General features: G+C 41.5%; 2 protein-coding genes across 2 annotated transcripts; one reads left to right on the top strand and one right to left on the bottom strand.

Moving 5' to 3' along the window:
* LOC124864954 (alpha-N-acetylgalactosaminide alpha-2,6-sialyltransferase 2-like) lies at window positions 1–23,899 on the bottom strand. The gene is made up of 8 exons (XM_047359896.1): window positions 23,815–23,899; window positions 21,216–21,369; window positions 20,869–21,007; window positions 20,690–20,793; window positions 4,892–4,972; window positions 4,704–4,806; window positions 965–1,167; window positions 1–703 (listed from the first exon to the last, which is right to left on the bottom strand). The coding sequence occupies exons 1-7, from the start codon at window positions 23,861–23,863 to the stop codon at window positions 973–975; spliced, it is 825 nt and encodes a 274-aa protein (XP_047215852.1). The 5' UTR covers window positions 23,864–23,899; the 3' UTR covers window positions 1–703; window positions 965–972.
* On the top strand, window positions 9,376–15,053 carry LOC124864953 (sterile alpha motif domain-containing protein 9-like). The gene is made up of 2 exons (XM_047359895.1): window positions 9,376–9,396; window positions 9,603–15,053. Exons 1-2 carry the CDS (start codon window positions 9,393–9,395, stop codon window positions 14,216–14,218), a joined length of 4,620 nt encoding a protein of 1,539 aa, XP_047215851.1. The 5' UTR covers window positions 9,376–9,392; the 3' UTR covers window positions 14,219–15,053.
* Window positions 23,900–25,165: the final 1,266 nt, after the last annotated feature.

The raw sequence follows: 25,165 nt of genomic DNA, 5'->3' as shown, positions 1-25,165 counted from the left end.
TGGAAAAGAAACACGTTTTTTATTTAGCTTCATTTCTATAAAATATTCCCAAATACAAAGAAATGTTGGAGCAGAATCCTTGTTTCCTTCATTCCTCTAAACATCTCAACATCATCTCATCTGCTCACACCCATCCCAGCATGTCAGGCTTCCACAGACCCAGTAAAAATAGCTATTTCAGAAACATGAAAAATCACAGAGTTATAAAAATCCCAGTTAAATTAGAAACAAAATTCCTTTGAGAACCACATTAAGGATCTTTATGCTTCTCCCTCGGTGGAGCAGAACATTCTGAAACCATCTTAGGAACCAGGAGGAATATCAGGAAGTAGCATCAGCTGGACCGCAGTGATCTCTGATCCCTCAAACAGTTTCCCATCCAGAACATCAATTCATCACCTCCTGGAAGAACCTCATGGAGCAGAATTAGTTTGGAGAACCTTCATCCAGCTCTACAACCCAGAGTTACATTCATAGACTTTAATGCGCATAGAAGAAGCCTCAGAGGAGGAGTCAGCTTCTCTAAGATGGTCCATCCCACAGTGGGAACATAGGTCAGATGGATCAGTTCTCCAGATGTTTGGTGGAGAAGGAGCATCCAGCAACCAGTCGTTGCAGCCAGGCTCTGGGATGGTAGGAGGAGGGTACAGCTGCTGAACTGGCCTGTCCCCAACCGCTGGAGACGACCCGAACTGTTGGACACCTGAGGACAGGTTTGGAAGAAGAATGAGAAGTCTTCATGGATTGGTATCTCCATAGTCAGAATAGTTAGAAGAAGGAATGTTATTTGGAGAGCGCTGAAAAGCATCAACAGATGAATGATGACGAATGATATATGGTTCAAACATGTTATTATCGCGCTCTTTTAATTGCTGAAATGTAAAAACAATCCGACTCGGATGCTGCTTCAGGCACATTTTACTGGAACACTTTTCCTTTTTCCAATTTTCACCTTCATCCTCACCTCCTCAGTCACCTTCCTCCTCCTCGTTGTCTTCCTCCTCTCTGGAACAACCAGAGCACACTCCGGCGGTGTAGCGCCTCCCACAGGCGACTCTCCAACTGCAGGTCGTGGTTGGCATAAAACCTCAGAGGCCTCGGCACGGAGTCATAGTAATGGTCGGAGAAGTCGAGGTAGTTCCTGGTGATGAAGCCGTAAGCAGAAACCTGCAGGGAACAGACAGAACCTGACTCAGATGTTCTGGTTCCTTCAAGGTGAAAGAAGGAGAACTCAGTCACTAGCAGCTAAAACATCTCGATTAGATTCTCCATGGACCTAAACAAATAACGCTACGTTACTAGATGAGCAAATGAGTTAACAAGTTAAAAATATGGATAATTGGCTACTACAGTTACTTTATTAAATGTAAAGACTGGAAAACTAGTCCCAGGAACGTCATTGATGTGCAGTTTAAGCCACTGAGGACCGAACAATAAACTCTGAGGGACACCAACATCCCGCCAGTGTCCCAAAGCTAAAATATGTCGTATCTGGCTAACTTGATCTTATTTTTTCAATTAAATATCAAAATAAAAGTTAGAATTGATCCTTCAGATGAAGCTTTTTAAAGCATTAAAGTAATTTGTGGATTAAACCATTTCAAATGACCAGAGATCCCTGCTGCATTAATAAAAGGTCATAAAAGTTACTCTTTTATAACAAGAACAAAAAACTTTTACGACCCAAATAAATGTTTCAGCTTTGTTTTCACAGGATTTCCAAAGCCAGAATCTTTCCCGTAAAATTACTGAAAACTCAAGAACATCATGTAGATCTGAATCAAAGGTTGCAAGATTCCCACACATGATCAGCTCTCAGTGATTTTCTAGAAGCTGCTCTCCAGAAGCTGCTCTCTAGAAGCTGCTCTCCAGAAGCTGCTCTCCAGAAGCTGTGCAGGGTTTTAACTGTGGAGACCAGAGACCTCGTGTCCTGAAGAGGGCGCAGCTTTCAGACTAAACGTTTGTGGTACGGAGAAATTTCGAAACTTTAATTATTATTATAGTATAAAGGAATCATGAGCTGAGGAGGCCATCGTTGCATCAGTGAGACACATCTGCACATCACCAATAGGTTGAACACATTAAATGTTTTCTATTCACTAAAACATATTGACTTCCAGATGGGGCCCTTATAGCAGTATGGGTCCAGTCCGTAGCTCTGATTACATTCAGATATCATCTCCTCGCTGCAACGAGAGCCACAGTTTAGGAGAACTTTCTATATCTGAGCAACACCTGGATGAGGCCGACCCATATGGCTGGCATGGCCCGGTTCAGGGATGACTGTTAGATACCCGACCTCTCAGACAGCTCCCTCTGAGAAGCTCCGGTTGAAAGGACCGCAGGGTAGTGAGAACTGGAACTGGTACCAGAGACCCACGGTTCCTCCTGGTTTCCCTCTGGACCACTGAGGTCAGCTCCATGCAGAGCTCCAAGATGAGCTCCGGGGAGTTACCAACCGAGGGTAGCTCCCTGTAGCAGTCCTCCAGCAGAGCCCGCGCAGCCGGCTGGGTGACAGTACGTAGAAAGCATCTGTTCCACTTTTAATTTCCTCATTATCACAGAAAAACACAGTGGAGGGCAATAATTCTGTTTCTACCCCTTCACAAATAAAGTAAAAACCTTGGTGTTATTTTTGACTAGGACATGTCATTTAAATCCCATATTAAACAGGTTTCTAGGATTTCCTTCTTTCATCTCCAGAACATTGCCAAAATTAGAAATATCCTGTCCAGGAGAGACGCTGAAAAACTAGTCCATGCATTTGTTACTTCAAGGCTGGACTATTGTAATTCTTTACTATCAGGATGTCCACAAAATGCAGTTAAAAGCCTTCAGCTGATTCAAAATGCTGCAGCAAGAGTTCTGATGAAAATTAAAAAGAGAGATCATATTTCTCCTATTTTAGCTTCCCTTCATTGGCTCCCTGTTAAATCCAGAATAGAATTTAAAATTCTCCTCCTCACATATAAAGCCCTTAATGATCTACCTCCATCATACATCAGAGATCTGATTGGTCCATATGTTCCTAACAGAGCACTTTGTTCTCAGACTGCAGGTTTACTGGTGGTTCCTAGAGTCTCTAGAAGTAGAATGGGAGGCAGATCCTTTAGTTATCAGGCTCCTCTCCTGTGGAACCAGCTCCCAGTTTTAGTCCGTGAGGCAGACACCCTGTCTACTTTTAAGGCTAGGCTTAAAACTTTCCTTTTTGATAAAGCTTATAGTTAGAGTAGCTTAGTTTATCCTGAAACTATCTCTGTAGTTATGCTGCTATAGGCTTAGGCTGCTGGAGGACATAATGACCACTTTCACCCTCTCTGCTACATTCTCACACTACTCTCCAATTTTGCATTATTTGCTGTTATTTCAGCTTTTAACTTTGTTCTCTCTTTTCTCTTCCTAGAAGCTACACCTGGCCTGACTCTGTGTCTACCTGTGACACCTTTCTGGAGAGGGTCATCATCCAAGCTTCTGCTGGCAACAACTTAATGCTCACCCTCTACCGATGATCCACATGGCCCTGTCTTTCAGTGTTTAACCCTTTCTTTCTCCAAGACATGGCTACTGACTGAGCTTCTACTGTGACTAACTCTATGTGCTCTCTTTAAGACTCTAACCTTGAAAACTGGCTCGGAGTTTATCTGTTCTTTCTTTCTAGATGAAACGACTAAAGGAGCTACATCCATTAACATTTACTTTTCCTTCCCATAGAAAGTACTCCTGGATCAGTGCTTCTTTGTTCTCTTTGTGTCTCTGCTCTGTTCTCTCTAACCCCCAGTCGGTCGTGGCAGATGGCCGCTCACACTGAGCCTGGTTCTGGTTCTGCTGGAGGTTTCTTCCTGTTAAAAGGGAGTTTTTCCTCTCCACTGTCGCTACATGCATGCTCAGTATGAGGGATTGCTGCAAAGTCAACACCAGTGACTGTCCACTGTCTCTACATGCTCATCCAGGAGGAGTGAATGCTGCAAGTCACTGACTGGATGCAATCTGCTGGGTTTCCTTAGATAGAAAAACTTTTTATCCAATTTGAATAAATAACTGAATCTGACTGAACTGTTCAATTGTTAGGATTAATTGGAATGTATGAACCTGACTGTTGTGAAGAACCTTGAGACGACATGTGTTGTGAATTGGCGCTCTATAAATAAACTGAATTGAATTGATTGTCCTGGACAATCTGAACCAGCTGATGAGCCATGCATCATCATGTACCAGCAGGTCAGGAGGATCTCTGACTTCTTCCATCGGTGGTGTCCCAGGAGACGCCCTCCTGAAGCGGTTTACCTTCTCCACATTTGGGGTTCTTCCAATGGCACCAGGTAGATGGTTCCCCTATAGGCTCCTAAAGGCTGACTCATTGTTTCCAGAGAAACAACCGACCATGACGGGCTCATCAGTGAATGTCCTTATAATGCTGTGGGTTGGTGTACAGCAAGGGGGCTCGGTACACCACCCTGGGATCTCCAGTTTTCAGAGTCTACTGGTTTGTAGTGTGATGATAGGAGGTTGGAGACTAAATGAAGGTCTACTGATGGATCTACAATTACTCATGAAATAAACAAATAAGATGAAAAAATAATCTTCTAAACTAAAACAAGAAAAATCAGATATTTGCTTCAAGGTGATGTTGGAGCATAACTGAAGTAAACCTTGAGCTAAAGCTAACCGAGGTTCTCTGTTGCTCCACTCAGTGTGAGTGTTACCTGGTCACAGGTGTGTAAGGCCGTCAGCAGCATCAGAGCTCCGGTACTCGGCATGTAGAAGTCACGAGTCAGGCTGCTGGTCATCAGAGGAGACATCAGAAAACTGAAAAACAAAGAGATCAGATGTTCTTCTCACATCTCTACACGGAATCACATCTAATCATTAGAGTTTCAGCATTAAAATTCACCTGTGAGTCACATAGGAAATAAACTGTGGGTGGAGCATCTTGAAGCTTCCAGGTAGTTTGTGCCCAAAATAGTCCCAGGGTCTGCAGAGTTGACAAAAATAAAGGTCTGGATAAACAACAAAAGCCCACTTTGAGAAACTGATGCTGGTCTCCAGTGTAGTTTGATCATTGTTGTCTCTTCTGATTTTATTCAGATCGAATCTGACCAAACATGTTGCAGATAGAAAATGAAAGATCAAACCTAACATACAATTAAACATGTTATAAATGTTATTTTTTTAATTAATACTGTTCAGACTTTGGCATACCTTTATTTTGGTAAAGAACAACTATATGATCTACATATCTTTAAATAAATCAAAAATACACCCAAAAAGCCTGAGAAAAACTCAATATATGTTCAACTTCAACCAAATCTATGCAGCAGAAAAGCAGAGAAATAAAAGTTTGTATTATTTATTGATTTTATTGAGTTTGAGCTTCATGGCTGAACTAATCTATGAAGGGTCCTCAGGGTCTGTGGAAAGTCTGTGCTGCTATCTGCTGGTAGAGGTGGGAACAGAGAGAAGAAAGCTGCTGATCACGTTGCAGCTGCTTTACAGTCATGTGTTTGGGTGGGGCACTTATTTCTGGAAACGAAACCTACGAGAGACAAAATCCAGTTGGTACGCTTGCAGAGGAATAGAAACCAGCAGAGAGACTAGGACAAGTCTGCATATGTTCAGAACTCTACGTCTTACCAACTTCAGCGCTCAAACCTCATCCCAGGACCCAAAAAAGACCCACAATCAGATTAAAAGAAGATCTTCTGAAGCTTCAGAAGGTACGATTGTTTCCACACCCTGCAATAAATTCGGATTCTTAATCTAGGGCAGTAAGTGAAGGATGAAGATGTTGTTCTTGCTCTAAAAAATGAGTAAAACATTAAAACTGACTGAGCAGAAAAACACTTTAGTGTTTTAGTTACTGTTGAAAGACTTGAAAGTTAGTTTAACTGGGAGTTCAACAGGAACAGTGTATGACTTCCATGTATAAATATTACAGTAACCTGATAGACAGTTGATATATTTATCTTATCTGTCAAACTTTAAACTGAATGTAACATATATATATCCGAAATATTATTTATACGAGTTAATTAATAATGAAGCTAAATCAGAAGATTCTCGGTTTGGCTACTGGAGGGAAGTGGTACCTTGTAAACACACACTGACAACAATATAGTGATTTGTATTTAGCAAATATTTACAAATATATATATATATATACAGTCAAGTACTTGAAAATTTAACTTCATGCATCCCTGCAAATCTTTTTTTTCTTGAGAAGGCAAAAAGTTCATCAGTTCAACACCCAGAGGGGAGAAAAAATAAAAAGTTATTGGCAGGATCCAGTTGAGTCCAGAGTGAAAATGAATATGTTGTTGTCTTGCAAGACCGCACTGGAAGGAGTGGTGGGGATTTAACAGATCTCCTGGTTCTGAGTGGGGTCAGCTCACCATCAGTCTGGTCAGTTCAGCAACAGACAGGAACCAGTTCAGGAACCTGGAACTCAGGAACCAGTTCCCACGATTAGCTGACGTTTTTTCACACACTGACATCTGTGGCAGCTACGAAATATCATCTCCCATCTAGCATGATGAGCAGCAGCTGTTTTATGAGACACTGATGGTGGCTCACTATTACCAGTCACGTGATAATGACATCACGTGACAAATATACTAAATGACAGGAAACAAAATACTGAAGACAATAAAGGAAAGGAGGCCTTTTTTAAAAATAAATCTTTCAATTAATAAAATAAGAGAAACAATTATTCTTTAAGAAAATACATTTTTTGGGGAACCTAATTTCAACCACAAAAATAAAATAGTAAAGAAGAAAAAAATACTCAAATTAATAATAAAAATCTTATATAATGGAAATGAGAAAAATTACCCAGGTTACATCTTTTTTTTTTTTTGGTTGCACTGCATTTTATTTAGGTGGAGCAAAGTAAAGGGGGCTGAATAACAAAACATTACCCTGGTTACATGAACAGTAAAAGGTTTGTGATAAGTTAAGGTCAAACATTAACCTTCTGACTCATGCCTCATTGTATCAAATGATGTGGGTCACAGTCCAACCTTTTTGCTTGTGTTTACAAGAACAAACCCAGCTGGTAGACTGGACCCACCAATATTCCACCAGTTCTGCATAAGAAGAGGAGGATCACAGTAGAACATTGTCCAGCTGAAGCGTTAAGCAAGGCACAAAATAATAAAAGTATTTTACTGTGATAAATCGAAAATGATCAAACTACATTGCTGTTAAAAGCTTTTGAAAAAGTGTTTTTTCTTCATCAAAGAGTGTGTGTAGGGGGGGGTCCATTAGAAAGGTTATGTGGCTGGGGCCCGATACAAAATTCAAGATTTTAATAATGGCAAAAACTTTATTATAAACTTCTTTGGGAATATTTCAATTGTTACGGACACGGAGACTGAAATGAAAAGGAAAATAAAAGCTCAAAAAAGAGAGAGATGGGGGAAAAAGGGGAGAAAAGGAGGAAAGAGTGGAGGAGAGAAAGAAGGATGAAGAGAATACAAGATTACACCCTGCTTGCTTAGTACACTTTAATTCTGAATGTAAAATGTACTTAGTGAGAGGTGCAGCCCAAAATAGAACATCTGTGTATCTGTCAACACCTGAAGCTTAACACCTGTGAGTATGAGTGTAGACGCGCTCCTGTATACAAGGTTTCTCCACAAAAATATGCAACAGGGAATTTGAGGACCCACAGGCCTGCCCCATGGTCCCTGGACGGACACTGAGGAGATCCGAGCCACAGACATCTAAAGGCCCCCCAAAGCACAGGAACCCCAGGAGAACCACCGCTGGGACTACCGCAACCCCCCGAGAGAAGAGCAGTGGAGAGTCCCAGGGGAACCACCCAGCAGCGACAGTGCAGAAGCCCCATGGAGCCGCAGCGACGAGTCCACAGGCCCCGCCGGCAGCCGTCCACGCCCGAGCAGATCCAGCCATGGACCCAGAGGCCCAAGACCCTGGGACACACCACCCCCCAAGCAGAGGCCCGACAGAGCCCAGGGGGCCAGGCCCCGGCACGCAGCCACTGGGAGTGAGCCAGCACACACCAAAGCACCCGGCACCGGACACCGAGAACCACAAGTACACCAGCGGGCAGAGACTCCAACCACCGGCAGGTGGTGTGGCGGGAGGAAGCTGATCCAGGAGAGGGAGCAGTCCAAGACCCAACCTGGCAAACAGGCACACACAGTCACAATCACCCACTCCCACCCAACGTAAGGATAAACAACAATGAACGTCATTCACTCACTCACACTCCCTATGCATACTCTATACTCCCAGGTACAGGCGCCGGTACCCCCTAGGGGCAAACAGCCCCCGGACCCAGGAGGTGGTCTCCTTCCCTCCTGGGGCAGAGGCAGGCAGAAAGCGCTGGTACTGCCCAGACCCCGGCCCAGCTCCCCCCCCCGCCCCAAACCCAGTCCCCAACAACCCCCATCCACCTCCGGAGAGGGGCCTATGTACAAAAGAGGGGTCCACATGGCCCAAAGCAACCCGCCAACCGGAGCTGCCCCAGGAATAATAAAGTTTTTTGTATAAATATCAAGCAGAGCTTTAAAGCATTAGCTGTGATGCTCTGCTTGTGAAAGTAAATCTGTTGGGGAATTTCTTGGCACTCAGACAACATTTCTGAGCGATATTCTGCCGGACAGGACACAGTAAAAAAAAAAATACAATAATGGCAATAACTACAAAAACTGACTCCAAATATCTGAAAGCCAAAAACATCAAATGAAGCCACAGTAACAAACCAAACCAGAGATGAATCTGGAGTGTGTTGAACTTTTTGAAAACATTTTCAACGATTTCTGATCAAATTGTCTAACTTCTGAAACAAAACAAAAAAAACCAATAATTATTACACTGCTGATGTTAAATTATTACAGCTATAATAGTGTCTGACTTTTATTTATTGCTGCATGTTGTCTTGAGTTTTGACTCATTTAAGCAGCTAAAGACATCATTATAGATCAGGAGGTTTTCCTCAAGATCAGAAAGACCCCTGACTGGGAGTTGAACCCAGGACCTTCATGCTGCAAGGCAACAGTGCTACCACCTGCACCACCATGCAGCCACTTATTCATGTTTAATTGCATGTCTTTTTCGCCTTAATCACATATTAAATTCTATCACTCTGTCTTTCTGAAGCTATTTGTGATTTCTATGTGTGAAAATTGTAAAATAAAGAAGTGTTTATTTACTCGTTATTATTGGCAGTGAGCTGTTTTATGCACTTTATTCAACTTCTCATTTCAGGATATTATAGGAATAAAACATTATGCTGACTAGATAAACTACTAATAGTTTTATGTGTCATAAATTAGAAACAAAAATGACTACAAAGTTTATTATATAATTGTTTATTTTACAGATGTGACAAGACAGAGACATCAGATAAAAGGAAACAAAAATCTAGTATGGGTAAGTAGTTAGAAATATACACATTTATGTACTGTAAAAAAAAATCAATCAGACAGACATGCATGAACAATATGGAGATAATGATTTTTTATTCACAATGGCTGGTGTTTACGTTTGATATGGACCCAGGCAGAAAAACGTTAGCATCTTAAATTAATATTAATGACTAAACCTTTCATTGTTTTGTGTCTGTTTTGATTACTCAGCGGACCAACCTCACCAGTCACCAAACCAATGGACTGAATCTGAAGTCAGTGACTGGCTGAGATCTATTGGAGTGAAGGAGCCATACATAGAAAAACTTTATGAAGTAGAAGTAGATGGACAATGCCTTCTTGCACTAGATGAAGACTTCTTGGTGACTAAGGTTTCCATGAAATTAGGACCTGCTAATCTAATAATTAAAAAGAGAGATGAGCTTATTAACTTTCATTCAAAGCCTAAAGAAAATAAAACCTCTTCCAGTGGCAATAATACTGAGTCAGACCAGAAAAAGCAAACCTCAGGACGTAAAAAGGGTCTGGCAAAACAGAAAGCTAAGAGAGAGGAGAATGTCCTACAAGAAAAACAATCTGTCGTGCAACAATGTGAAGTAACAAGGGAAGACTGCAAAGCCCGACCATTTGACAAAGACCCTGACTTTATATATGTTAAACACAAAGTCCTGCAGCCTGAATCAGGAGCTTTCAATCTGATCAATCCCTGCAGGGAATTTAAGTCTCTTGTAAATGCTTCTCAATTGGATGACACACGACTTCGAGTGAAATTTGCCAGAGAAGTTCTGAAATTTGCAACTGGATGCATGAATGTCAGAACAAATGGCACAATCCACTTCGGTGTGATGGACAGCAGAGAAGATGCAGGATATGTCCATGGTGAGATAATTGGTATTCCCATAAAAGACAAAGATGTTTTTGTAGATGCTTTGGACTACATTGAAAGAAGCTTCCCCTCCGACAAGGAACATGTTCGCCAGTGTGTGCGTCCGCCAAGGTTCATAGAGGTTATGGATCATACGAGTGCAGAGAAGAGGTATGTGGTAGAAGTTGATATTGTTCCTTCGATGAGCATTGTTAGAGGCAAGGTCTACAAAGTCCGTCTGCCGAACTTCAAGGAGTCAACTAACAAAGTTGAATTTGAGAAAGAAACTATTCTGCGAAGGGTGGGTTCTAAGACAGAACCAGTGGCTGATACGGATCAGTTGGATTTTTTTCAGCGGGTACAAGATAGAGACACTCAGAGAGAAGAAGCAGAGAAATGCCTGTTTCCCAATGACCCTGAAATCTATCAAAACCTTGGAAGGAAACTCACCATGTTCGTGACAAGTGGGAAGAAATCCATCGAGAAGGAAAAATGGTTCATAGTTGTGACAAACAAATTAAAATCTGATGACCTTTGTCACATTAACTGGCTACTTCAAATGAACATCTTCTGTGTGTTTGACTTTGATCCAGACTCCAACATAACGGGTCTTTGCAGTAAATACATTCAAAGCCATGCTGCAAATATGCATTCTCTACAGAGCTATCAGATTCCCAGGGATACAAGCATCAAAGAAGTCACAGGCAAGTTGCTCCTGTTTGAGCAGACAAGCTGGATTTTTTGTAATGGACGCTCTGATTTTAAGGGAAGTGAACCGCCATGCGATGAAAAAACTTGGACCAACACAAAACGTCCTCTTCTGCGTGAATCTGTATCTTTGATCTGTAAACACATTTTGCCTAAAGGTACGTTCCAGGTGATTTTTCTTCTCACTTCACCGATTGAAAAACCCTTTCTTCACACCTTTTATGAGTTTTCAGCAGACATGCAAGGCCATGAAGACATCATTTGCATTTGTGACTCAGAGGAAAACTTTCAGAAGTGGAAAAGTTTTGCAGAGGCAACATTTGGTACAGAAACTGTTGACAACCATAGTGTTGTTGGCATGAAAATGAGCCACATTGAAGCAACACTGCAACAAATACAACCTGTAACAACACATACCACCAAACATTTATCCACCTTTGCAAAGGGAAAATGTCGTCTTGAGACACGAGAAAAGGAAGACATGTATTCATTGGAAATCCTGGCAATCGATCATTTTGATGAAACATGCAAAGAGTCAATTGAAGCAAAGAACGAAAACACTGAGCAGCAGTTCTACCACGGTGGGAAAGTGACCTGGTCGCATCTCTGGCTTGCTGAGCACAAATACGTTGGCGGGGTCATTGAAAGGGATGCATACAGCGAAGTTTTTGAACTTTTTAAAGATTTGAAGCTAAATACCATGCATGGTCCTGTGAAAAGAATCAACATCTACCATCATCCTGGGAGTGGAGGAAGCACTGTGGCAAGGCAAATACTGTGGAACAAACGAACAGACTTAAGGTGTGCAGTTGTCAAGCCTTCGTACTCTGCTGATGTTGTCGCACAGCACGCAGTCAAGCTGAGAGAACATGATGAAAACAATCCACAAAGGTGTCTTCCTGTGATGCTCCTTGTTGAAGACTCAGAACAGGAGTACCTTGATGACCTAAAGAATGAACTAGAAGAAGCCATTCGTAGCCAGAAGATTCTTTATGAAAAGCCTTGCTTCATTTTGTTAAGCTGCAGACGATGCCATGATCCAGAAAAAAAAATTAAGGAGTCTCCGTTAGAAAATGTCTCTGTCACTCACAAACTTTCTCCGAAAGAAAAAAGGATGTTTTCTCAAAGACGTCAGGTGTTAGAGGAACAATATGAACCACAGTTCATCCTCACATTTGTTTTGATGAGTGAAGAATTCACAAAGGTAGCAACATATGTTGAAAACTTTGTGACCAATTTGCTCCATGGCATTGATCCTACATCTGCCATCTCTCGCTTCCTACTCTATGTTGCACTGTTGAACACCTACGTTCAAAACTCGTTCATCTCCCAATCTCATTACGAGGCTTTACTAGGCTTAAGCACATACATAGACAAGCTTCGAAAAGCAGTGTTTGAAATGTCTCTCAACGAGCAGACCAAATTCATCTTCTTGTATCTGAGAGATAAGAAGACGCACATTGAATCAATCAGAATCATTCACCCACGAGTTGCAGAGGAAATTCTCAAACAGCTGCTTGGTGACCAAAAAAGACAAGGTACCTTGGCAAAAGAGCTGCTTGCTGAGAAAGTTCTGTTTGAGCACAGATTTGGCAGGGATGATTACTTGGCGTTTCTAAAAGCACTTCTCAACAGACGATCAAAGGTTAGCCGAGGAGATGAAAATGACACCTTGTTTTCTCCCCTTATTGAGTACGTGCGTAAAAATGAAAGTCCAGAGTTGGCACTTGAGTTACTCAAGGAAGCTTATGAATGTTTTCATGAAGATGCATTTTTTGCACAAACAATTGCTCGACTGTATTATTCGTATGACAAGTTTGAAGAGGCAAAACTCTGGGCAGAAAGAGCTGCCACTACAATGCCCAATAACTCCTACATACTCAACACAAAGGGGCAGGTTTACAGAAGATGGTTTGAAGCAAAACTGAAAGCCACTGATTCTAATAATATAGCAAAGACAGCCAAGAACATGGCGCCAGCGGTGGACCTCGCACTGACAGCTATGGAGTGTTTCAAACACTGCGAGAAAGTAGCAATAGCACATCCAGAAAGCATGAACAGATTAGGGTTTTTTGCTGAAATTGAGGTTGGACACAGTCTGTTAAAATTGATCTCCTCGATTCAAGAGTTTGCAAATAGAGATGACAGCTCTTTGGTGTGCATGAAATACCTAACCATCCAAGATTACATTCCAGAGGAAATAAAAGATGCTTGGGAGCCATTTCATGGCCGCCTGAAAAACCTTAAAAACACAATTAAAGAATCATTGGATTGGATTTCAGAAGACCTCAGTTACTTCCAGAAAGACGTTGTTGCACATGAGGAGGAGATCTCTGAAAGTCCAGAAGAAACGGTTAGAAATCCACTCAAGGTTTTGACCAATGCATCCTCAGCGTATGGAAAATACCTAAGTGGAGTTTCAGACAAACTTTTAAAGTCCTCCAAGTCAGTTCTAGCAAATGCGAATCCCAGCACAAAACGCATGATTATCTATCACCTTGGTGGAGGTAACCTAACATCCATCTTCTTCAAACTGAATAACCAGCAGGAAAAGGACACGAAGGACCTACAGACAATTCTTTCTCTTTACCCAAGCAATCCACAGACTGCAAGATTTCCCCAAAATGACATAATTAATTACATTGCAGCCAACATTGCTTTGAAGTGTCTCTCACCACTTTCTCCAGGGATTGCTCCTTTACAAGATCTACAAGCTGTCAGCCGCCAGTTGCTTACAGACAAAAGAAACTGCTCTCCTTCTGCCCTGTTCTTACTTACTATGTTGTTTTGGCCAGAAGATCATGAGACAGAAGATGAGAAAAACAGAAAATACGAAATTGTGCTATCAGCAATCGAATACCTGAAAAAGGACTACTGGACAAAGATGAAGGACATTCCTCCACGGAAGAGAAGACTTTACACTCATTTCTTTCTGGGAAATGGGACTGGCTTGGATAAATTTGTGCATAAAAGCAAGACTGACAGATACACAAAGGGCCTAACAGTGCATGAGAAACGCATGAAGTGGCATACAGGTGAGGCATGGAAAATGCCTGAACTTGCTCAGATGCTGAAAAGTGTTTCTGGGTGGACTGAAGATGGAGGGGTGTACCTCGAAGGCCCCAGAGAAAGGAAGTTCAGCATCCAGCCTCTTTACTTGCCTTCAGTACCCCACAGTAATGAAAATGTTACCTTCTACCTGGGGTTTACATTCAAAGGTCCTGTGGCCTGCAACATTACACTGAGCAGGTAGATTGTGTGGAAGAATCACCTCAGTATTGACCTTGTTACCAACAAACATCCTCAGGAAATACAAATCCAGAGTTAAACCAGTGATTCAACTAGTAATAATACAAACATAAATATATATTTACAAGTACATTTTATTGATGTTTCTGTTTAGACCCTCTCTGTTTGAATTCTATGTTTAAAATCATTCAGAAAGCCCAAGTACTACAGATCAAAACCATTTTCAAATAATACAAGAAAGTTGATTGTTGAAGCAATTAAGGACTAAAGAAGATTATGCATTTTGTTCAGTATATTTTTTATTAGCCATTGTTATATGCCTTGTTCTACTGATTTCTTTTAACATAAAAACTCTGGGATTTTAAATGTGTCCTATGTGGTGTAAAAAGCAGTTTCAGAACCATTTATGCAAACTAACTGGCATCTCTCGTCTTTGACAAACTGAGTTTGAAGGTAAAGAAGCGTAGCTCTGTTGCTGTAGCAACAGGAGGACATTTCCAGCCTCATCCAAACCTCTAACTCAGAACCTAACCTTGTTTTATTTTAATGATTTATACATTTTTTCAGAATTAATGCATGGTTTTAAAAGGTCTGTATTTTAGTTTCTACTGATGACCCAGATGGTCCAATGTGTAACAATGTATATGATTTTGTTAAAGATAATGATGCTTTCTATGCTTTAATCTCAGACAATCTAAAGAGGTTCTTTAGGAACATCCAGAATAGATCTGATTTGTAACAAACTTTATTTCTTTTTATGCTTTTTTGACTTTGGATAAGACCTTTGTGAGTAAATTGCTGACAGCCTTTGAAAGTACAAAATAAAATGTGTGGAAGTGTCCTGTTTCATTGGGTCGTGTGTATATTTAAGTAGGAAAACATTCCTCAAAATGATTCGATTAGAAAAAAGCCCTAAAGGTAAAATCCTTTGTTCATTTTATACAACTTCATTCTGTTGAGCTGCCTTTTTTCACCACACACTCACATTTCATAAGGACAATCATACTTCAGTTTTCATTAACTGTCATTAAGAGAGATGGGAGATGATAACCTGAGGGAAAAAAATCCAAAATGTTTAGGTCTCTGTCAAAAAAACGAAGCAAACATCCTCTACAGTAAACCCGAATTAGCTCAACATGACGGCACGTCAGCAAAAACTTCACAGAAAACTGAATTTTCTGAACTTCCATCAGAACCCTGTGGAGCAGACCTGAAAACAGAGATGGTGCTAAGCTCTGCTCATCCACAGCAGAGTGCTGAGCAAAAAGAGGCAAAGTTTTCAAAACAACAAGTAGATAATGGTGGCATTTTATCTGCAAAATCTTTTCTTGTGCTAAAACCAAAAATAGAACTAAACCTGGTGAGGAAGAGGAAACCATCGAGACAATTCACATGAAACCTTATGATGCAGAGAACAGGAAGGAGCTTCTGAAGGAGCTCATTTAACACTTTGACAGGCTGCTTTCAGCCCGGTCTAGAGCTACTTGATATACAGGTGGTGGTTATAAAATTAGGAGGGGTTTGGGGTGCCATGTCATCTGCTGGTGTTGGTCCACTGTGTTTTCTGAGGTCCAAGGTCAACGCAGACGTCTACCAGGAAGTTTTAGAGCACTTCATGCTTCCTGCTGCTGACCAACTTTAAGGAGATGCAGATTTAATTTTCCAACCGGACTTGGCACCCGCACACAGTGCCAAAGCTACCAGTACCTGGTTTAAGGACCATGTTATCCCTGTTCTTAATTGGTCACCAAACTCGCCTGACCTTAACCCCGTAGAAAATCTATGGATTATCATGAAGAGGAAGATGCAATACGCCAGACTCAACAATTCAGAAGAGCTGAAGGCCACTATCAGAGCAACCTGGGCCTCATAACACCTGAGCAGTGCCACAGACTGATGGACTTAACGCCACACCGCATTGCTGCAGTAATCCAGGCAAAAGGAGCCCCAACTTAGTATGGAGTGCTGTACATGCTCGTACTTTTCAGTTGGTCAACATTTCTAAAAATCCTTTTTTGTATTGGTCTTATTTAAATTTTCTGAGATACTGAATTTAGATTTTCATTAGTTGTCAGTTATAATCATCAAACTGAAAAGAAACATTTGAAATATATCAGTCTGTGTGTAATGAATGGATATGATATACAAGTTTCACTTTTTGAATGGAATTACTGAAATAAATCATTTATTTCATGATATTCTAATTTTAAGACCAGCACCTGTATATCCTGCCTGTATAGGATGGGTGATCTGCTGCAGTACACAGAAGTCAAAGTTCAACAAATTTCAACTTTGACCTGAACACAGCCCGAACCCCACCGACCTGTGTGAATGTACACCAAATGGTTCTATCTGCTGCCATAAATCGATCCATTGTTGGAGCCACAGACAGATGGATCATCCTGATCTAGTGAATGGTGGATGGTAACAATTCAATTCAATTCAGTTTATTTATATAGCGCCAATTCACAACACATGTCGTCTCAAGGTTCTTCACAACAGTTAGGTTCATACATTCCAATTAATCGTAACCATTGAACAGTTCAGTCAGATTCAGTTATTTATTCAAATTGGATAAAAAGTTTTTCTATCTAAGGAAACCCAGCAGATTACATCCAGTCAGTGACTTGCAGCATTCACTCCTCCTGGATGAGCATGTAGAGACAGTGGACAGTCACTGGTGTTGACTTTGCAGCAATCCTTCATACTGAGCATGCATGTAGCGACAGTGGAGAGGAAAAACTCCCTTTTAACAGGAAGAAACCTCCAGCAGAACCAGAACCAGGCTCAGTGTGAGCGGCCATCTGCCACGACCAACTGGAGGTTTGAGAGAACAGAGCAGAGACACAAAGAGAACAAAGAAGCACTGATCCAGGAGTACTTTCTATGGGAAGGAAAAGTAAATGTTAATGGATGTAGCTCCTTTAGTCGTTTCATCTAGAAAGAAAGAACAGATAAACTCTGATCCAGTTTTCAAGGTTGGAGTCTGAAAGAGAGAACATAGAGTTAGTCACAGTAGAAGCTCAGTCAGTAGCCATGTCTAGGAGAGAGAAAGGGTTAAACACTGAAAGACAGGGTCATGTGGATCATCGGTAGAGGGTGAGCATTAAGTTGTTGCCAGCAGAAGCTCGGACGATGCCCCTCTCCAGAAAGGTGTCACAGGTAGACACAGAGTCAGGCCAGGTGTAGCTTCTAGGAAGAGAAAAGATAGAACAAAGTTAAAAGCTGAAATAACAGCAAATACAGGTCCTTCTCAAAATATTAGCATATTGTGATAAAGTTCATTATTTTCCATAATGTCATGATGAAAATGTAACATTCATATATTTTAGATTCATTGCACACTAACTGAAATATTTCAGGTCTTTTATTGTCTTAATACGGATGATTTTGGCATACAGCTCATGAAAACCCAAAATTCCTATCTCACAAAATTAGCATATCATTAAAAGGGTCTCTAAACGAGCTATGAACCTAATCATCTGAATCAACGAGTTAACTCTAAACACCTGCAAAAGATTCCTGAGGTCTTTAAAACTCCCAGCCTGGTTCATCACTCAAAACCCCAATCATGGGTAAGACTGCCGACCTGACTGCTGTCCAGAAGGCCACTATTGACACCCTCAAGCAAGAGGGTAAGACACAGAAAGAAATTTCTGGACGAATAGGCTGTTCCCAGATTGCTGTATCAAGGCACCTCAGTGGGAAGTCTGTGGGAAGGAAAAAGTGTGGCAGAAAACGCTGCACAACGAGAAGAGGTGACCGTACCCTGAGGAAGATTGTGGAGAAGGGCCGATTCCAGACCTTGGGGGACCTGCGGAAGCAGTGGACTGAGTCTGGAGTAGAAACATCCAGAGCCACCGTGCACAGGCGTGTGCAGGAAATGGGCTACAGGTGCCGCATTCCCCAGGTCAAGCCACTTTTGAACCAGAAACAGCGGCAGAAGCGCCTGACCTGGGCTACAGAGAAGCAGCACTGGACTGTTGCTCAGTGGTCCAAAGTACTTTTTTCGGATGAAAGCAAATTCTGCATGTCATTCAGAAATCAAGGTGCCAGAGTCTGGAGGAAGACTGGGGAGAAGAAATGCCAAAATGCCAGAAGTCCAGTGTCAAGTACCCACAGTCAGTGATGGTCTGGGGTGCCGTGTCAGCTGCTGGTGTTGGTCCACTGTGTTTTATCAAGGGCAGGGTCAATGCAGCTAGCTATCAGGAGATTTCGGAGCCCTTCATGCTTCCATCTGCTGAAAAGCTTTATGGAGATGAAGATTTCTTTTTTCAGCACGACCTGGCACCTGCTCACAGTGCCAAAACCACTGGTAAATGGTTTACTGACCATGGTATCACTGTGCTCAATTGGCCTGCCAACTCTCCTGACCTGAACCCCATAGAGAATCTGTGGGATATTGTGAAGAGAACGTTGAGAGACTCAAGACCCAACACTCTGGATGAGCTAAAGGCTGCTATCGAAGCATCCTGGGCCTCCATAAGACCTCAGCAGTGCCACAGGCTGATTGCCTCCATGCCACGCCGCACTGAAGCAGTCATTTCTGCCAAAGGATTCCCGACCAAGTATTGAGTGCATAACTGTACATGATTATTTGAAGGTTGACGTTTTTTTGGATTAAAAACACTTTTCTTTTATTGGTCGGATGAAATATGCTAATTTTGTGAGATAGGAATTTTGGGTTTTCATGAGCTGTATGCCAAAATCATCCGTATTAAGACAATAAAAGACCTGAAATATTTCAGTTAGTGTGCAATGAATCTAAAATATATGAATGTTAAATTTTCATCATTACATTATGGAAAATAATGAACTTTATCACAATATGCTAATATTTTGAGAAGGACCTGTAATGCAAAATTGGAGAGTAGTGTGAGAATGTAGCGAAGAGAGTGAAAGTGGTCATTATGTCCTCCAGCAGCCTAAGCCTATAGCAGCATAACTACAGAGATAGCTCAGGATAACCTAAGCCACTCTAACTATAATCTTTATCAAAAAGGAAAGTTTTAAACCTAGCCTTAAAAGTAGACAGGGTGTCTGCCTCACGGACTAAAACTGGGAGCTGGTTCCACAGGAGAGGAGCCTGATAACTAAAGGATCTGCCTCCCATTCTACTTCTAGAGACTCTAGGAACCACCAGTAAACCTGCAGTCTAAGAACAAAGTGCTCTGTTAGGAACATATGGACCAATCAGATGTCTGATGTATGATGGAGCTAGATCATTAAGGGCTTTATATGTGAGGAGGAGAATTTTAAATTCTATTCTGGATTTAACAGGGAGCCAATGAAGGAAAGCTAAAATAGGAGAAATATGATCTCTCTTTTTAATTTTCATCAGAACTCTTGCTGCAGCATTTTGAATCAGCTGAAGGCTTTTAACTGCATTTTGTGGACATCCTGATAGTAAAGAATTACAATAGTCCAGCCTTGAAGTAACAAATGCATGAACTAGTTTTTCAGCGTCACTCCTGGACAGGATATTTCTAATTTTAGCAATGTTCCGAAGGTGAAAGAAGGAAATCTTATAAACCTGTTTAATATGGGATTTAAATGACATGTCCTAGTCAAAGTTAACACCAAGGTATTTTTACTTTATTACCAGAGGTCAATTTAATGCCATCCAGGTTAAGTGATTGACTAAGCAGTTTCTTTTTTAAAGACTCCGGTCCAAAGACGACAACTTCTGTCTTGTCTGAATTTAGAAGCAAAAAATTTAAAGTCATCCAAGTTTTTATGTCTTCAAGACATGCTTGTAGTCTATCTAACTGGTTGGGCTCATCAGGATTTATGGATAAGTAAAGCTGAGTATCATCAGCGTAACAGTGAAAATTTATTCTATGCTGCCTGATAATTTTAACTATTGGAAGCATATATATAGTAAAGAGAATTGACCCAAGTACTGAACCCTGTGGTACTCCACAATTAACCCTGGAGTTTAAAGATGATTTATCATTTACATGAACAAACTGGAATCTGTCAGACAGATAAGATTTAAACCAGCCTAGCGCTTTCAAGTTATGAATTCAAAATGAACAACCATGAGAGGAAATTTTATGTTAAGGTCAACAGTAATCATCTTGGTGGTCCAATGCCTGATCCCTTTGGCAGTAGTCATTGTGAGGCAATATTAGAGGTGGGTAAAATGGCAAAAATATCATATCACAGTTTTTTTGACAGTGAAATTTCTTAAATAACAGTCATAGCCAAACAGAGCATTAAGGCCAAAGAACATTACAGAACATATTTTATCTGATCTGTGCAAAGTCTCAGACAAAACGTACAATTAAAATAAAGGATAAAGAAGAGAAAAACTGACGTGTCTTTATGACAGCAGTGGATCCAACCACAGGGACCAAATAACAATTTCTATGCTTTCTCTAATCACTGGTGATCTAATATCCTCATGTCATCTACTGGTAGTCTATATAATATGACATCACTGTGACACAGGTGTGTCTCCAGCTCAACTCACCTGTCTCCTCTGTCTCTCCCTGAGGCAACAGTTCCACCCTGAAGAACGGCCGCCATCATCACATAATCTCTGATGTTAGATGGGATGAAGATGTATTTGATCTCCTACAAAGACATGAAGAGGTCAGCTGGGCTGGAGATGATTGTCCCCATAGGTTTGTATCTCTGAGTGTTTCTAACCGAACTCTGAGGAACTCTGGTGAAGCCATCAGAATGGTACCAGCTGAGGGCGTGCTTCAGGGTGTTGGTGGTAAAACCGTAGAAAGAAATCTTCGTCCCCACATCTTCTTCAAACCCTCTGATCACTGCTCCATTCATTCTGTTACAGGAGCAAACAACCAGAGCTGTAGAGACAGGATCTCCTGAAACAGATCCAAAACTTCTGCAGAATATTTCTGTCAAGTAAGCAGTAAGAGCAACGTCTGATTATTTGTGGTAAATTCAACTGATTAGGTTTGCAAAGAGGTGACAGCACATCGCTCATCTAGAGGTGAAACCTGAAGAGTCTGGAGGACCCAGGTTCTCACCTGAAGACCAAATCATGGCCGTCGATGTTCCTGCCTTGCCGGGACCCTCGAAGAATTCCTCCGTTTCCAACCACGGCACAGCGGACACACCTGCCAGGTGATTCCCGACCAAAAAGCCGGGAGCTGTTGAGGAGGGACAGGCTGGCCTCCAGGACTGAGGAGGAAGAGGAGGAGGAAGACAAAGACCGAAACAGATGTGAGTCAGGGTTCCCAGAAATATTTGCTGACCTTTAAAAGGTGTGTCGGAGTTCTACAAGCCAGAGGACGTTTTGCTGTGTGGGCCAGAAATCACCAGGTTAGAACTCCTCACGGGTCACAAAATGACCGGTTTTTATCCTAATTACAAATCCTCCAATAATTTTATGTTTATTCTTTACCAGCTCATTAAAAATACTGAACATGTTTTTGCAGATAAAGGTTCAGAAATCATTGAAGATCAAAAATCATATTATAAATGTATGTATTGTTTCTTACAATCAGTCTAATTAGCTTTATCTGTTAAATCAATCTTTTAAATGTAGGTTTTGACAACCTTCAGCAATAATTATGGCATTCAATTATTTAATCAATTTTAGCCAACCAGTATTATTAAACAGCAACACATTTCTTAGTTTTATCAGGCACATCGGGTGTATCTGAACAAAGTATCGGTGTTGAATCGGTGTCTGAGGTTCTGGCTCATCTTTTTCCATCAGCAGCTAAACTTTTATGAGCATCGTGACATCAGCTACTTCATAAGCTGCTCAAGTTGCTTTAAATGTCCACTGATGTTAAAAGTCTGTCACCTCAATGTTCTGGTCCTGCTTCAGATCATTTTATCATTTAGGTGCAGAGAAAAAGCTTCTGGACTCAAGCTGGTAACAAAACCGGTTCTTTCCTCTTCAAACTAAACTGGGTTTCATTTTTGCATCTTTAAAAGGTTTGCGTGTACCTAACTGCACGGAGGTGCTAATCGGATTGTGTGCGTAAAATCAGCAGGAAAGTGGGCCAAAGTTTTTCCGTGTCTGCCTTCATGAATATGCAAAACATGATAATGACCCACACGCCCAAAAATATAGGAGGAGGATATCCAAATGTAGTCCCTTACTAGCCACAATGCGATTTATTAAACCTGAAACGGATCGCGGTGCTGTTTCTGCGTCTGGATTTAGCGTGTTTGAAATGCGGGTCCTGCTGTCACTGTGGCCAGGAGGCATAGACAGAATGACAGATGATGGAAAGAGATAAAAAAATAATGAAAATAGATGAGAATAGAGGATTCTTTATGTAAGGTCTGATTCAGAGCCAATCACAAACAGAAGCCATGAAATCTCTTCCATGATAAAACTCCTTGCAACCCTTTATTTCTTGCATCTGGATCATTCCAGCACCATCGCTGTCAGTGATCATCTGCTGCTGAAGCACAAACTTGATCATGCAGAGGTGTGCATAACTGATCATCTGCCAGAGATGCACACAGCCTAACTGGATCATGTGCAATTGGATGCTAAAATCACTTTTTAGCAGGTAAAAAAAATCATCATTTCAGAGCGGCCTATTCCATGTCATGAGAAAGACAGTGTAGGCTTTAACCTGGTCACTAAACAAAACAAAATGCACTATTGACAGTCATTGCAGAGCAATCAGAGCTGGATCAGTTTGATTACGATGATTAAACGTGAACATATGCCAGGGGAGGGTTTATACAGTAAAAATGACTTTTAATTAAAACAATCAAAAGCGTTGTATGTTGTTCAAATATTGGCAAAACAAACAAAACAATTTCGGTTAAATCATTGGAAAATAATTTATTTTATGCACATAAATGTTAAGAATTAAAAGTTCAAGGAAGGCTAACCTCTAATAAATTAATTGACTGACATATTTGTATTTTTATTGTTAATATTGATTGGCCAATTTGTTGCAAATTACGCCTAGCAACAAGGTTAACATGTTATGCGCTCCTATGGTGCCGACGCAGCATCGACCAGCCTCTGGACACAGTTCTGCTCTCCTGCGCAATGGCTTATGATCCATCATTCTGATTAGGGGCGAAGCAGGATGCCGTCTTTGCCTCACTGGGTCCGTCCGAACCACAAACACCTTCAGAGGCACCCAGAGCAAATGAACAGAGAGGGAAAACGATGATAAACCTGCTGTGAACCGAGACAACAAAGGGTACCAAATTGCAACAGTCTAGAAAAGCAGGAGCAGAAAAGAACAGAAGGAAAATATCAATAACATTCATAGTGATGCAGCAACAACCCCTGAATGCTTCAAGCAACACAACAGAGAGGATCTGTTTGCTTTTCCTCTTGTTCCACTGGAGGCAGTAGCAGCCAGCGAGGAGCACACGTAGTTTCTTCTATAAATAGGACGGTCTGCACCGTTTTTGCATCTTTTCCATTAAAAGTGCAATTTTTGAAGATCGCGCGCAACACACCTTTTTTTTTTTGAGCTAGCAATTTAGCACTCTTTATTTGGGATCTATGAAGATCAGGGCCTTAGAGTTAATTTGAAGACAAACACTTTGAGAATATTGGACTCCATAAAATACTGACCCAGGTGAGATGAGTAAAATGAACTTCACATTAGCTGGACACCTGGACCCTACCGTTACCAGGAAGTCCCTTCCAGCCGTATGGAGGTGGTCGGCTCTTCAGCTGCATCCAGGATGATCTGGACAAACTTCCAGCCCACTGAAGCACTGGCAGCGAGAAGTTGAACCTCTTCCAGAGGAAAGGATCGTTCCTCACAGTGGCTCTGAGGGAACATGGTGCCTCTATCTGCAGGGAGAGAAAGCTTTAAAACAGGCAGCGCATCAGAGCCCTTATAGAGAGCTTCAGATGTTATCCTGCTTCCATTAGGGATTGTCCTTGAGGCTTTTCAGCACTAGATTGACACTCCCCAGTCCTAGAGTGTACAGGTCCTTCTCAAAATATTAGCATATTGTGATAAAGTTCATTATTTTCCATAATGTAATGATGAAATTTTAACATTCATATATTTTAGATTCATTGCACACTAACTGAAATATTTCAGGTCTTTTATTGTCTTAATACGGATGATTTTGGCATACAGCTCATGAAAACCCAAAATTCCTATCTCACAAAATTAGCATATTTCATCCGACCAATAAAAGAAAAGTGTTTTTAATACAAAAAACATCAACCTTCAAATAATCATGTACAGTTATGCACTCAATACTTGGTCGGGAATCCTTTGGCAGAAATGACTGCTTCAATGCGGCGTGGCATGGAGGCAATCAGCCTGTGGCACTGCTGAGGTCTTATGGAGGCCCAGGATGCTTCGATAGCGGCCTTTAGCTCATCCAGAGTGTTGGGTCTTGAGTCTCTCAACGTTCTCTTCACAATATCCCACAGATTCTCTATGGGGTTCAGGTCAGGAGAGTTGGCAGGCCAATTGAGCACAGTGATACCATGGTCAGTAAACCATTTACCAGTGGTTTTGGCACTGTGAGCAGGTGCCAGGTCGTGCTGAAAAATGAAATCTTCATCTCCATAAAGCTTTTCAGCAGATGGAAGCATGAAGTGCTCCAAAATCTCCTGATAGCTAGCTGCATTGACCCTGCCCTTGATAAAACACAGTGGACCAACACCAGCAGCTGACACGGCACCCCAGACCATCACTGACTGTGGGTACTTGACACTGGACTTCTGGCATTTTGGCATTTCCTTCTCCCCAGTCTTCCTCCAGACTCTGGCACCTTGATTTCTGAATGACATGCAGAATTTGCTTTCATCTGAAAAAAGTACTTTGGACCACTGAGCAACAGTCCAGTGCTGCTTCTCTGTAGCCCAGGTCAGGCGCTTCTGCTGCTGTTTCTGGTTCAAAAGTGGCTTGACCTGGGGAATGCGGCACCTGTAGCCCATTTCCTGCACACGCCTGTGCACGGTGGCTCTGGATGTTTCTACTCCAGACTCAGTCCACTGCTTCCGCAGGTCCCCCAA

This window comes from Girardinichthys multiradiatus, chromosome Y (genome assembly GCF_021462225.1).
Source record: "Girardinichthys multiradiatus isolate DD_20200921_A chromosome Y, DD_fGirMul_XY1, whole genome shotgun sequence".
Taxonomy (NCBI): domain Eukaryota; kingdom Metazoa; phylum Chordata; class Actinopteri; order Cyprinodontiformes; family Goodeidae; genus Girardinichthys; species Girardinichthys multiradiatus.
This window is presented reverse-complemented; position numbering and strand designations above follow the sequence as displayed.